The sequence below is a fragment of the Oncorhynchus masou genome, chromosome 22 (assembly GCF_036934945.1).
Source record: "Oncorhynchus masou masou isolate Uvic2021 chromosome 22, UVic_Omas_1.1, whole genome shotgun sequence".
Taxonomy (NCBI): Eukaryota; Metazoa; Chordata; class Actinopteri; order Salmoniformes; family Salmonidae; genus Oncorhynchus; species Oncorhynchus masou.
The window spans coordinates 38,218,947-38,234,748 of NC_088233.1; the positions used below are offsets into that span (position 1 = coordinate 38,218,947).

Below are 15,802 nucleotides of genomic sequence, written 5' to 3' on the forward strand. Positions count from 1 at the left end.
GCGCTCAATATGGAAGTGGTCCGATGAAGGGGATGCTAAGCTACAGGACTGTTTCACTAGCACAGACTGGAATATGTTCCCAGGATTCATCCGATAACATTGAGGAGTTTATCACATCAGTCATGATGACGTGCATCAACGACGTCATCCCCACATTGACTGGATGTACATACCTCAACCAGAAGCCATGGATGACAGGCAACATCGGCACTGAGCTAAATGCTAGAACTGGCTCTTTCATCAGATCGAATATTACTACGCTGGCTCTGATGCTCGACGGTAGCCGATGTGGATGAGACCTTAACATTTGCAAGGCCACGGGGCCAGACGAAATATCAGAACGTGTACTTAGTGCATCTGCTGACCAGCTGGCAAGTGTCTTCACTGACATTTTCAACCTATCTGTAACGGTTCTCGTCTGTCAAAGGAGAAGCGGACCAAAATGCAGCATGGTGGTTATTCATGTTCTTTAATGAAATGAACTAGACATGAAATAACAAACAAAACAAAGAACAAACGTGAAAACCTATACAGCCTATCTGGTGAACACAAACACAGAGACAGGAACATTCACCCACGAAATACTCAAAGAATATGGCTGCCTAAATATGGTTCCCAATCAGAGACAACGATAAACACCTGCCTCTGATTGAGAACCACTCCAGACAGCCATAGACTATGCTAGATACCCCCAATAAACCACACACCCAATACCTAACAAAACCCCAAGACAAAACGCACCACAATAAACCCATGTCACACCCTGGCCTGACCAAATAAATAAAGACGAACACAATATATTACGACCAGGGCGTGACAGAACCCCCCCCCCCTAAGGTGCGGACTCCCGGACGCACATCAAAGCAATAGGGGAGGGTCCGGGTGGGCGTCTGTCCATGGTGGCGGCTCCGGCGCAGGACGTGGACCCCACTCTATCAATGTCTTAGTCCCTCCTCCTCGCGTCCTTGGATAGTCCACCCTCGCCGCCGACCATGGCCTAGTAGTCCTCACCCAGAACCCCACTGGACTGAGGGGCAGCTCGGGACTGAGGCAGCTCGGGACTGAGGGGTAGCTCGGGACTGAGGGGAAGCTCGGGACTGAGCGGGAGCTCGGGACTGAGGGGAGCTCGGGACTGAGGGGAAGCTCAGCACTGAGGGGAAGCTCAGTATTGATGGGAAGCTCAGCACTGAGAGGAAGCCCAGCACTGAGAGGAAGCTCAGCACTGAGAGGAAGCTCAGGCAGGTAGTTGGATCCGGCAGATCCTGGCTGGCTGGCGGTTCTGGCAGATCCTGGCTGACTGGCGGATCTGGAAGAGTCTGGCTGACTGGCGGATCTGGAAGAGTCTGGTTGACTGGCAGATCTGGAAGAGTCTGGCTGACTGGCAGATCTGGAAGAGTCTGGCTGACTGGCGGATCTGGAAGAGTCTGGCTGACTGGCGGATCCTGGCAGACTGACGGATCTGACTGCTCCATGCTGACTGGCGGCTCTGGCTGCTCCATGCTGACTGGCGGCTCTGGCTGCTCCATGCAGACTGACAGATCTGGCGGCTTCTTGCAGACTGGCAGCTCTGGCGGCTCCTTGCAGACTGACAGCTCTATCTGCTCCATGCAGACTGACAGCTCTGGCTGCTCCATGCAGACTGGCAGCTCTAGCTGCTCCATGCAGACTGGTAACTCTGGCTGCTCCATGCAGACTGGCAGCTCTGGCTGCTCCATGCAGACTGACAGCTCTGGTTGCGCTAAACAGACAAGAGACTCCGGCAGCGCAGGAGAGGAGAAAGGCTCCGGCAGCGCTGAACAGGCGGGATACTCCGGCAGCACAGGAGAGGAGAAAGGCTCCGGCAGCGCTGAACAGGCGGGAGACTCCGGCAGCGCAGGAGAGGAGGAAGGCTCGGGCAGCACTGAACAGGCGGGAGACTCCGGCAGCGCAGGAGAGGAGGAAGGCTCCAGCAGCGCTGGAGAGGCGAGGCGCACTGTAGGCCTGATGCGTGGTGCTGGCACTGGTGGTACTGGGCCAAGGACACGCACAGGAAGCCTGGTGCGGGGAGCTGCCACCGGAGGGCTGGTGTGTGGAGGTGGCACAGGATGGGCTAGACCGTGAAGGCGTACTGGAGATCTTAGGTGCAGTGCTGGCACAGGACGTGCAAGGCTAGGGAGGTGCACAGGAGGCCTGGTGCGTGAGGCTGGCACCATCTTCACCAGCCGAATAACACGCACCTCAGGACGAGTATGGAGCGCTGACCCAGGTGCCATCAAATCCCCGACACGCTCCGTCGGGCGAATTCCATGCTTAAAACACCAACAAAGCAACTCCCTCATTTCTCTCTCCTCCAATTTCCCCATTGACTCCTTCACAGTCCCTGCTTCGCTCACCTCCAACACTGGCTCTGGTTCTGGTCTCCTCCTTGGCTCCTCAAGATAAACAGGGAGAGTTGGCTCAGGTCTGACTCCTGACTCTGCCACACTCTCCCTGAGCTCCCCCCCCCCCAATACATTTTTGGGGCTGACTCTCGGGCTTTCATCCGCGTCGCCGTGCTGCCTCCTCATACCGGTGCCTCTCCGCTTTCACCGCCTCCAGTTCTTCTTTGGGGCGGCGATATTCTCCAGGCTGAGCCCAGGGTCCTTCTCCGTCCAATTCGTCCTCCCATGTCCATTCCTCTCTTTGTTGCTCCTGCTGTTGCTGTTGCCTGTTACCACGCCGCTTGGTCCTGTTGTGGTGGGTGATTCTGTAACGGTTCTCGTCTGTCGAAAGAGAAGCGGACCAAAATGCAGTGTGGTGGTTATTCATGTTCTTTAATGAAATGAACTAGACATGAAATAACAAACAAAACAAAGAACGAACGTGAAAACCTATACAGCCTATCTGTTGAACACAAACACAGAGACAAGAACATTCACCCACGAAATACTCAAAGAATATGGCTGCCTAAATATGGTTCCCAATCAGAGACAACGATAAACACCTGCCTTTGATTGAGAACCACTCCAGACAGCCATAGACTATGCTAGATACCCCCAATAAACCACACACCCAATAACAAAACCCCAAGACAAAACACACCACAATAAACCCATGTCACACCCTGGCCTGACCAAATAAATAAAGACAAACACAATATATTACGACCAGGGCGTGACACTATCCCTGACCCAGTCTGTAATACCAACTTGTTTCAAGCAGACTACCATAGTCCCTGTGCCCAAGACTTCCAAGGTAACCTGGCTAAATAAAGCAACAGTAAACATGTCATCCCCCACGAATGATGCAGTTAATTACTATAGCTCCTGCCTTGGGCCAAAAAGTGTAATTTTGTAAATACCGGCTCTCTATGACAAGACGCCTCATTCACCCAAGTTTCATAAAAATCAGGCCAGTGCTATCTGAGGTATTGCGTGTGACTAACAAACATACAGAGACAGATCCACAGTCCCCTCCCAGATTTCAGTGACAGTGACTATTGACCCGTAGCGCTCACATTTATAGCCATGAAATGCTTTGAAAGGCTGGTCATGGATCACACCAACTGCATCATCCCTGTCACCCTGGACTCACTCCAATCCGCATACTGCCCCAACAGATCCACAGATGACGCAATATATTTTGCACTCCACACTCCCCTCACCCACCTGGACAAGAGGAATACCTATGTAAGGATGCTGTTCAATCATTACAGCTCAGCATTTAACACCATACACCAACTGGATCCTGAACTTCCTGATAGGCCAATCCCCCAGGTGGTGAAGCAAGTGACAAATGAAATGTGATTTGGATGAGTTTTTTAAAATTATACCTGAGTATTTTGCGTTGGTTAGTGACAGTTTGTAGGCTAGTAATGGGAGATGGGTGGAGATGTACCTCTAAAATGTCTGTAACTATTTGGTGAAGAGATTCTGCAGAAGTGGAGCCATAGATTCCAAAGTAGCCCAATAACTGAAACTGTTTTGTGGACGTTGGTACTGTGAGGATCGACGCTGGAGACAGGAAGCAGGTACAGGGAGAACATTTAATGAAATACGGACATGAAAAATGGACAGGAACAGTGTCTGGACAGGGAACAAAATAACGACATCTGGTCCCCCGGAACAACCAGGGGAACCAGATGATTATAGACCGGGCAATCAACAATGGGAAGGAGTTCAAGTGTGTCCAATGAGCGCTGCTGCGCCTGGCATTCCACCTGGGCGAGCCTGATGGGACGGCTGGACAAGAAAGCTGGAGCATAGAACCCTGACGAACCGGCAGAGGCATGGGGTTGGCGAACAAGCTGAGGTGTGGGAGCCTGACGATTCGGTTGATGTGTGAAAGCCTGATGAACCGGCTGAGGCATGGGAGCCTGATGGCCAGCTGAAACATGACGTGGGGTGGGCGCCTGCCGAGCCCATTGGGGCAAGAAAAACCTCTCGAGCCTTCTAGGGCGTGGAATCCTGACCAGCTAACTGAGGCACCCCCGGTTCCATCCGTGACGGCACCCGGACCCGACATCACCAACAAAAAACAAGGCCTCTCTGATGCTTCCAATTTTGGTGTCTGCATTTTGTGAGGATCGACACTGGAGACAAGAAGCAGGTACTGGGAGAACATTTAATGAATATCGGACATAAAACAGGACAGGAACAGCGTCTGGACAGGGGACAAAATAACGACATCAATGCAGGCACAGGGAACAACCGGGGGAGCAGACAATTATTGAAACGATGTGCGCTGAGAGTCGGGAAGCAAGTTCAGGGAGTGAGTGTTAATAAACAAACACAACATAATACAAGAATAAGAAACACAAACAACGCACAGAACTGACAGAACAGAAACAATAACGCCTGGGGAAGGAACCAAAGGGAGTGACATATATAGGGAAGGTAATCAGGGAGGTGATGGAGTACAGGTGAGTCTGAAGATGCACAATTGCCCATAATGATGGTGACAGGTGTGCCCCATAACGGGCAGCCTGGTGACAAAGCCAGCTGATTCCTATAATCCTCTTCAAATTATGGTTATTTGTGTATGATTTGTAAAGCTAAAAAACAATATTGAAAAGTTTGTTTTTGAAACGTGTTTGGTTGGTCCCTTAAAAATAATATTTTCATGGTTTGATCCACTCAGGTAATCATGCCATTTACTATGTAGGTCCAACTGTGTGGGTTTTAATGTGGTAATATTTTGTATATACTTTTTTATAATGGATTTATGTCTATATGCTTTTGGATATTGCTGTCTTGTGTTTTGATGGAAAAACAACTGTCATCTGAGAGCATTTTTAAAACAGAATTTTGTGTGTGTGTGTGTGTGTGTGAGTGAGTGAGTGAGTGAGTGAGTGAGTGAGTGAGTGAGTGAGTGAGTGAGTGTTTGTGTGTTTTTGTGTGTGTGTGTGTGTGTGTGTGTGTGTGTGTGTGTGTGTGTGTGTGTGTGTGTGTGTGTGTGTGTGTGTGTGTGTGTGTGTGTGTGTGTGTGTGTGTGTGTGTGTGTGTGTGTACTGTAAACAATGTCAGCGGCATGCATATGCCTGGTGGATATCTGAGGTGGATAATTATGTATAAAGTTTTGTGCCAGGCAACATAACTTGATTAGCAGCTAATGTTCCTTGCAGAGAGCCCATCAATCTTCATCACGGCCCTGCCCTCCCCTTGTGCTGAGTGTGTATTTGGACAAGTGTAGTTGGTTTATGTAGATAGTGAAAAAATATAATAAACATGTAGATTAAACCCCTTTTGAAGCTTGCAGTATTAAATTGCATGATTTAGTGCAGAATGAAGGACTGATTCCACATGAAATGAGAGTGATGACACTTTCCAAGACTTGCTCCATTTCTCTCACTCTATTTGACCCCACACTGATTCATTAAGCCTGGCCAACTCAGTCAAAAATGAATTATGGTGGGCAGACTCAACTTTGATTCAGAGAGCTGTGAGTATGAGCCACACAGTAAACCCTACACTATATAATATACATGCCTCACTACAACACCATTCGTCCCTAGAAATCATCTCATCCACCTATATATCTTCCCTGTCAGCCCTCCATTTTACTACTGCAGTCTTGTTCCCCTGAATGATATCATGGAGTATATTCCTCATAGGTGGTCTGACTGTTGGTTAGTTAGAGGAAAGAGAAGCCAACCGGCGATTTTAAAGGTTACTAAATCCAAACCATTCAGTGAACTGACTTGAATACCTACACTTTAGGTCTAAAAAATAAAAAATACATCAAAACACATCAGTGTTTCAGTCTAAAATGGTGCACTATTGCAATTGATCTGGTTGTTATTAGTGTGTCGATGGGTAATATATTAAAGAAGAAAATGTACCTCATTCAGAGAGATTTCAGATTTGTTTCCCATTAAAATAAATAAGAATGAGAGGACTGCCTCTTGGGTCTGAAGTCCAAATTAGGATCATTTTTCAATTCAAACACTTAGAAGGTTCAACAGACTCTTATTCATCTTTTATTTGTGTGTTATGCCTTAGAAATAGAGATCAGAGAGCAGAACAGTTGAACCACTGGGTGGCACTAGAACATTCAGCCATCCTGTTGTGGTTGTGTCTGGAGATCATTACTCTCTCCAATTATTAACTAACTTTACAGTTAGTTGTTGGTTGAGAGAGACTAGAAATTACTTAGAATGTATGCTGACATCATAAGTCTCAATAGTCATGATGTTAGGGAGTGGTATATCAGACCAGTAGAAGTGTGTTTAAATGTGAACTGAACTTAGTTTTCAGTCATTTACTTAGGTTGCATTTAGACAGGCAGTCCAATTCTGATCTTTTTTTCTACTGATTCGTCTTCTGGACCAATCACATCAGATGTTTTCACATCAGATCTTTTTCTTAGCTGGTCTGATTGGTCAAGACAATTATAGAGAGAAAAAAATCTGAATTTGTCACAATAATTCAATCAGAATAACATTGAGATGGATATTCTTCATATTTTAATTAAATGCATGAAATTTGGGGAAAAAACAACCACTTTGGTGCATCAGATTAATTTGAAGAAATTCTGATAAACAAAAGATGTTGTTTCAGATGCTTAGTTCTTGTTTGTTGAGGATCCTCAGTTTAGCAGAGCCACAGTATCTTACAGAAAGTGCTACAGAATCTGTCAATAGAGTTGAAGACTAAATGTGCTGATGACTGTGAGCTCAGCAGGCTAAGGAATGGAACCTCTTTTTCTCCTCAAAAGGTTTTCAGCATGACGTTTTATTTACACATCTGACCAAAAGAATCCTATACACAGGAAATGCTTGTGATTGTGAGTTCCTCTCCTCAAATGTGGGGAAGTTTATTTATTTCCACAGGCATTCCTGATTTGCACTCTCAAGGTCTGCAGTGAGGGTTTCAGAGGAGTATAAATTTAAGCTATATTTAGAAGTGGGAGTTTGGGCTAAGAGTTTTCATGATTATGTTGTCAATAACGCTCTGATTTCATGCAGGTGTCATAACAAAACCCCACAAACCCACTGCTTATTTATGCGACTGTATACAGTATGCAACTTTACAGTTCAATACCATAACAACTTTCATTCACTGTAAATCACATAGTGACCTCAAGGAAACAGATGGCAATGCTCTGGTTGATACAGTATTTGTGTTAACAGCACTTTTTGCAATGGGAAATTTGATCAACTGGTAAACAAATGTATGTTTACTGGTGCTCATAGCTCTAATTCTGATGCAATAGGCCTACTTACTGTGGGTCATGAACAAGTTTAACTCTTCCCTTCATAATTTAGGCTAATAACCTGCCCAGGGACTGCGGTTGAAAATTAGCCGGCTGGCTAAAACCGGAACATTTACTGAAACGTTGATTAATGTGAGACTGTCCCTGTAAAAATAAAATAAACTCAGTAAGTCTGTATGAGGGAGAGCATTGAAGACTGGCTGCAGGGCTATACTGAAGAATGCATCACCAAATGTAATGATTTTTACATTTTATAGGCAAAGATTGAATGTGTTAGTTACACTGCAATGTCCTCAATTTACTTTTGTCAATTTTCATAGAATTAAATCAAGCTGATGTGCAATGTATTCTTTTAGTTTATTACGGTTTGTTTTTACATTCAAGATGGAAAAAGAAAACTTTGTAAAATTATATATATTTTCAGATGCCATAATGCTACCACTTTAACATTGAAATGTAACACCGGAGGATCAGCACAGAATATAACTCACACAACAGTGAAATGGCAGGCACTCCGATGACAAGCTCAGAGCTACTACATATAAAACCCTCATTATAATAAACATTTACATTTACTAAAACAACATCCGTATACTCATGAGGGCTTTTCGTCAAATGCAAAGGTATTTTACGCGCACCAGCTCATGGGAAGTGAAGGTAGCCTAATAATCATAATCATAATCATAAATGTAATCATAATTGGTTCATCGTTATAGTGCTGATAGGCTCTTGATCAGATGGTTGTAGAAGTCAAATTATTAATATCATATTCTCTCTTCCCACTGCACGAAAATGGTGACACTCGTGCGTAATATATTTAGATGTTCCCATTTTATCATTTCACCTCTCGTTTGTATATCACTTTGCCTATTTGAAATGTAGAACTTTCTCAGGGCAGGTGAATGATAAGTAAGAGCAAAGAGGAAATTCCATCTGGTACAGCTGGTGCGTGCGTGCACCCAAGATAACAGATGAATTGAATGTGTGACTTTGGGGGTCCAAGCCCGTCTGTGTTGTTACACCAATGCTGCTTTTGTGCATTTGGTTTCCCTTTTTTGATAAGATACTGTCTATGCTAAAACATTTTGATTTGTCCGTTTCTCTGCTTGGGACGGTGGGTATAATGTCCTTTGTTCTGCACAGAATAGATGAGTTCAAGTTCACCGCGCAACCGGACAGGACAGGAGACCCGTTCTCCCTCCCATCAAACGCTAGTATGCTGCTGTCTGGTTCAACCTCCTGGAGGGAAGACGCTCCAGAAAGATGCGCTGCGTCCAACCAGACCCTGTGGTCCTGAACTGGTATGCACCTTGGACCGAGGCGCGCGTCAGTGGATTGACTGCCGTACATGTCCTGCGTGGATTCAATTTGGATTCCATTGTGCAGATTTAATTTTGGGCCACGGCCAGACCCACTTTGCTGCATCCCAACATTGTTGAACTCACCAAGAACATATTTTAAATCTGAACATTTCTCATAACATCTATGCTGTTGTTCCATCTCTGTGCCCACCACAGCCCTCTCTCCCGCTGACATTGGCCTATCTATCCTCCTCAGGTAAGCATCAGCTGGAAGTTTAGACCCTGTCGGGTTCGAGGAGACCGGACCCCTGTTCCTCTTGTGAGTAGTTTTGGACTCTGCGGTCTCTTGACCCTTTAGTTTTCTCTTCCTCCGTCTATAGTTTCCGTGGTCGAACATGTCCAGACACTTGGTGTCCAAAGTCCAGTAGCTGCCTTTACCGGGCCGGCCCTTCTCTCTCGGTACCTTGATGAAACAGTCATTTAGAGAGAGGTTGTGACGGATTGAGTTCTGCCAGCCCTGCTTGTTGTCATGGTAAAAAGGGAAGTGGTCCATGATAAACTGGTAAATGCCGCTCAGCGTCGCGCGCTTCTCTGGCGCGCCCTTTATAGCCATTGCGATAAGTGCAATGTAGCTGTACGGAGGTTTTTGCGGAGGTTCCTGCCGATTCGGGACGAAACCCAAAGCGGGAAGAATGGTACCGCCGTCGCCTCCATATAAGTAAATCAAGGAGGAATTGGAGAGATTGAGCGCGGAGGGTGGCACTCCAAGCTGCGGCACTCTGCTGTGGTACAGACTCATGACGCTGGAGCGCTATTTCCTTCCCAAGGAAACTTTAGCCCGTAGAGAGTGCTGCTCTTGGAATGACGGGCTCACGCTGCGTCCCTGCCTCATGAGTCTAGAAATGTTAAATAATTGTTGTACGTTTGCTGTTTTATGTTGACTTTGCACTGGAAAATAAATGTTCGATCATAAACACTCGTTGTGTTTTCAGCCCACCCACATTAATTAAAAAGTTCATTGCCGAAAGCGGCTCTCTCCCCGCGTGTTCCCTGCGTACCAGCCAATGGTGTGCTTGGTTATTCCCTCATTTGTTTATAGAATTAGTCTGTTGATAAGTCTGCCCACCCAAGTTGAATCAAGCTGTGTTTATTTGGAAAAATTTCCGGGCACCCAATACATAAACGCACTGATCTGATGTTTGAAATATCACGTCCACCCTTGACGCTCAAAGTTGCTCACACAGAGAGAACAAGCAAACGGTCGAGTTCTTTCTGGACGTTGCTGTGGGTTACTTGAAATGAAAACAAAGAGTATAAAAGAAAAATAACTTAAACAATTGTCTTTTAACTCAAGTTGTGACAGACCCCCCTACATTAGCAATACAAAAAGACAGAAGGTATAGCCTATAATTTACACATTTAATCCCCAAACCTGCATGGTGTAAATAGGCACAGCTTTTATTTAATTTATAGCCATACATAAAAATATACTTTAGGTAATTGTTTTATAATACAGCATAACCCTCTGCTATACTGCTTGAAAAAAATGAACAGTGTTTTAACGGTTTTATCAAGAGATGAGTGAGAAAGCCACCCACTGCCATAAAAGGGCAATTTGGCAGGACGTGAAGGTAAACAGTATTATTTGTGGATGCGTGCATGATGCTTTATATTATGTATTTTCCTGTTTATAAGACGGAGGAGGATTATAACAACTTTACAAGTGCACACAGCTGGCCGGTGCTTACATTACGAGTTTGGAGGTTTCAGCATATATAAACTCTGGATTTTTTTTTGAGTTTGTCTTTTTTCCTCTCCTCACAAACTATGATTCATTAAGAAATAAGCCAACATGGCCAAAAGCAGCCTATATGTATCCCTCAAGTACTTAGACCACACATTCATCTGATGTTGTAGGGTGCTGTTGCAGACCATTCCGTTCATTGGCCTAAAATAAAATATATAGAAATATAGCCCGCTATCAGAGTGACATATTTTACATTTACATTTTAAATATAATATATGTGGGTGAATGCAAAAAGGGAAATTATGCGGTCAATGAGCTCAGGCTATAGTCTATTTTAATGTAAGCTATTTTTTGATCATTGTTTTGTGGACATCATAAACTTGGCCTACACATTTTTGGGGGTTCGGTTAGTGGCCATTAGAAAGTCATTGTATAACCAGTAACACCTGGGGGTAATGAAGATTGAGAAATTAAAACGTTTAATTTGATAGAGAAATAGGATATATAGGTCCCCCTTGAATGATATCAATATTGCATTGACATACAGTGTTTAAATTGCATTGGAGAAAGTATTAAATACTATCTAATTATTTTATCACTGAAATGCCCCAAATTGGTTCAGAGCAACCCTGACAAGCATACACGGATTGCAGTTTTGGTTAAAGACAGTAGGCTTGCTTTTCGGGAATAAAAAAATATACATTTTGCGACATCTAAAGGCAAGAACGAGAATTGTGGATTTTTTGCTATCCTCTGAATATTTGAAAATAGTTCACACACTGACGATATGTTTTTTTTTATGGTTCTGTCATATTATTTTGCAGTCTTGCTGCATGCTGCAGCACAAAGATGGTTGAGAAGAACAACATCATTTATAGCCTATATGTTATGATTATTTGTTGGTATTGCTCTGGTCCATGCACATTAAACGGATGCACATGCAGCTCATATGCTGCGTTCATAATACGTGGGAAACTCAGAAAATACTACCTGTAAACGGGGGGCAAAGACTTGTGTGCATTCACCTGCTTTGAACTCGGTATGGACATACTTGCGAACAGTTTCTCACTTTCAAAAATTCTCAACCATAAAATTCTTAAAATAACTAACACTGTTATTGCACAACTGCCATCTGTAGGATTATAAGGAGAGTCCTTGGCTTTGTTAAAGTATGGCGCTTTTGGCAAAAAAGCTGCGTCAACCATAAACTAAAAATACAGATTTTAATGCTCATACACAAATTAAAGTATTCAAAAAAACATATGAATAGTTGTTTTTAAATAAATATTATTTTGTGACATTTAACTGCAGAAAATGCTGTTATCTAGGTTATTTCCCTAGTATGTGATGTCAGAGTTCAGCATGTGGGAGAAGTCGGAGCTCAGAGATGATATTGTATTTTTACTCGTCTAAAATGTATGTTACATACAGTTTACAGCAGATATAAAAGGTGCAGCGAAATGCTTGTGCGAGCTCCCATTACAATGAAAAGAATCAAGTCAATTAATTACAAGTAGTAGGCTTTAAGTAATTATAGCATCATAATGAATGATGCAAAAAAAACGTACAGTTGAGAGGATTATGTTAGTTAATGTAAAGACCAACGATTATGCATATTTTTTAGTCATGAAGTTAATTTACGAAATTCGCTATTTAGCAAGCTATCTGAATAGCTAACATTAGCCAGCTAGCTAGGAAAGGAGACGCTTAAGCACATACTTGGAACACACACCCACTCCTCTGAATAGCACGCTAGTGATTGCTTTGCAGTGCTTGCATTTAGCCACTGATTCCTTCCAAACCACTCATTGTTGAATTTGCGATTTCCAACTTGTTGTGTAAAGTTTATGTCCAATTTCTCGTTATAATTCACTTCATATGACAAAGATTGAAAAGGATTTGCCAGTAGATTCATGATGATGACTGCAATTTTGCTAGCTAATATCAAAGGTACGGTAGACGTAACATGATTTGACGTCATTTTATCTGTGGCCAATGACCTTGAGCCTTCTTGGATGGTTCCTTATTATGTAACTCTTTGGCAGCTTGAATTTTTCAGCTCTCCCCGTAGATGTAGTGTCCCCATGAGTGACAGAACACTGAGCCAATGACTGCGCAACTAGAGAACATTACCAACCCCTACACTCCGTATTTTCCGCTGCCTGCCCCACCACCACAGAAAGCCCTGAGCTAGGCTGAAACACCTGCATTTTGGAGCTGTATTACTCAAGAAAGCAAAAAAGAGACCATGTTTGTATAAATCTTTATTAATGCAATGATTTTGTTTTTTGTACAATGTTTGTAAACTGATATGACACATATTAATGCCAAAATAACATGCAAAACAGGCAAAAAATATATAATATATACTTTTACATTATTATTATTATTTATTTTTTCGATAAAGAGCCCCATCTGCACTGAATGACCGGTCGCCACTGCCCAGTTGGCCGGAAGGTTATCTTAAGAGTGGGTGAGGTGGCAATGACGGGACTGGAGGTTGACATCCTCTCTCACATCAAAACATACCTGCAGAATAGAGAGAGATGGATAGAGAGAGAGAGAGATGGCATGATTTAAGCCTGGTGTCTTGAAGTCTAACATCAGGTGGTGAAATACAAAACCTTGACCTTGGATCATTAACTCTGGGACGTTTACATCTCTATCTGTATTTCAATGTAAACCATCTCTTTAACAATACTTCCTGTTGACCCAACCAAGTGACCTACCACCTCTACTCATACTGGGCTTATAAACAACCAAAAACGAAGACTTTTCAAATCAAAGTTGCAAAATAACGACAGCAAGTTCTGGGAAATGTTTTGAATGTGGTATGGTTAAAGTAACTCATTGTAAACTGAGCAGAAAAAGAAACGGTCAACTGCATTTATTTTCAGCAAACTTAACGTGTAAATATTTGCATGAACATAACAAGATTCAACAACTGAGACATAAACTGAACAAGTTCCAAAGTCATGTGACTAACATAAATGGAATAATGTGTCCCTGAACAAAGGGGGGGTCAAAAGTAACAGTCAGTATCTGGTGTGGCCACCAACTGCATTAAGTACTGCAGTGCACCTCCTCCGCATGGACTGCACCAGATTTGCCAGTTCCTTTTTTTAAATATTAATTTACCCCCTTTTTTCTCACCAATTTCGTGGTATTCAATTGGTAGTAGTTTCAGTCTTGTCTCATCACTGCAACTCCAGTACGGACTCGACAGAGGCGAAGGTCGAGAGACATGCAACCTCCGAAACACAACACAACCTAGCCGCACTGCTTCTTGACACAATGCACATCAAACCTGGCAGCCAGCCGCACCAATGTGTCAGAGGAAACACAGTGCACCTGGCGACCTGGTCAGCATGCACTGCGCCCGCCCCGCCACTAGTGTGCGATGAGACAAGGATATCCCTGCCGGCCAAACCCTACCTAACCCGGATGTCGCTGGGCTATTTGTGCACCGCCCCATGGACCTACCGGTCAAGGCCAGCTGCGACAGAGCCTGGGCTCGAACCCAGATGCAGTGCCTTAGACCACTGCTCCACCCGGGAGGCGATTTGCCAGTTCTTGCTATGTTACCCCACTCTTCCACCAAGGCACCTGCAAGTTCCCAGACATTTCTGGGGGGAATTGCCCTCACCCTCACCCTACAATCCAACAGGTCCCATAATTGCTCAATGGGATTGATATCCAGGCTCTTTGCTGGCCATGGCAGAACACTGGCATTCCTGTCTTGCAGGAAATCACGCACAATCACCCGCCACCTCCAAATCGATCCCGCTGCAGAGTACAGGCCTCTGTGTAACGCTCATTCCTTTGATGATAAATGCGAATCTGACCATCACCCCTGTTGAGACAAAACCGGGACTCGTCAGTGAAGAGCACTTTTTTCCAGTCCTGTCAGCAACAGTGGTTTTGTGCCCGAAGGCTACGTTGTTGCCGGTGATGTCTGGTGAGGACCTGCCTTACAACAGACCTACAAGCCCTCAGTCCAGCCTCTCTCAGCCTATTGTGGACAGTCTGAACACTGATGGAGGGATTGTGCGTTCCTGGTGTAACTCGGGCGGTTGTTGTTGCCATCCTGTACCTGTCCCGCAGGTGTGATGTTCGGATGTACCGATCCTGTGCAGGTGTTGTTACACGTGGTCTGCCACTGTGAGGATAATCAGCTGTTCATCCTGTCTCCCTTTGGCGCCGTCTTAAGCGTCTCACAGTACAGACATTGCAAATTATTGCCCTGGCCATTTTTTTATGTTTTTTTATTTCACCTTTATTTAACCAGGGAGGCTAGTTGAGAACAAGTTCTCATTTACAACTGCGACCTGGCCAAGATAAAGCATAGCAGTGTGAACAGACAACACCGAGTTACACATGGAGTAAACAATTAACAAGTCAATAACACTGTAGAAAAAAAGAAAAAAAAGAGTCTATATACATTGTGTGCAAAAGGCATGAGGAGGTAGGTGAATAATTACAATTTTGCAGATTAACACTGGAGTGATAAATGATCAGATGGTCATGTACAGGTAGAGATACTGGTGTGCAAAAGAGCATAAAAGTAAATACATATAAACAGTATGGAGATGAGGTAGGTAAATTGGGTGGGCTATTTACCAATAGACTATGTACAGCTGCAGCGATCAATTAGCTGCTTAGATAGCAGATGTTTGAAGTTGGTGAAGGAGATAAAAGTCTCCAACTTTAGCGATTTTTGCAATTCGTTCCAGTCACAGGCAGCAGAGAACTGGAACGAAAGGCGGCCAAATGAGGTGTTGGCTTCAGGGATGATCAGTGAGATACACCTGCTGGAGCGAGTGCTACGGGTGGGTGTTGCCATCGTGACCAGTGAACTGAGATAAGGCGGAGCTTTACCTAGCATGGACTTGTAGATGACCTGGAGCCAGTGGGTCTGGCGACGAATATGTAGCGAGGGCCAGCCGACTCGAGCATACAGGTCGCAGTGGTGGGTGGTATAAGGTGCTTTAGTAACAAAACAGATGTGTCAGGACCCGGTTACGAACCCGGGTCTCCGGAGTGAGAAACAGTCACTTAACCAACTGAGCCACGAATAGTCGGC

At 44.3% G+C, this 15,802-nt stretch overlaps 1 protein-coding gene across 1 annotated transcript; it reads right to left on the reverse strand.

Annotated features, from left to right (window-relative positions):
- Positions 1-7,326: 7,326 nt before the first annotated feature.
- Positions 7,327-9,900, reverse strand: foxl1 (forkhead box L1). Its single transcript, XM_064928953.1, has one exon. The coding sequence runs from the start codon at positions 9,769-9,771 to the stop codon at positions 8,539-8,541; it is 1,233 nt and encodes a 410-aa protein (XP_064785025.1). The 5' UTR covers positions 9,772-9,900; the 3' UTR covers positions 7,327-8,538.
- Positions 9,901-15,802: the final 5,902 nt, after the last annotated feature.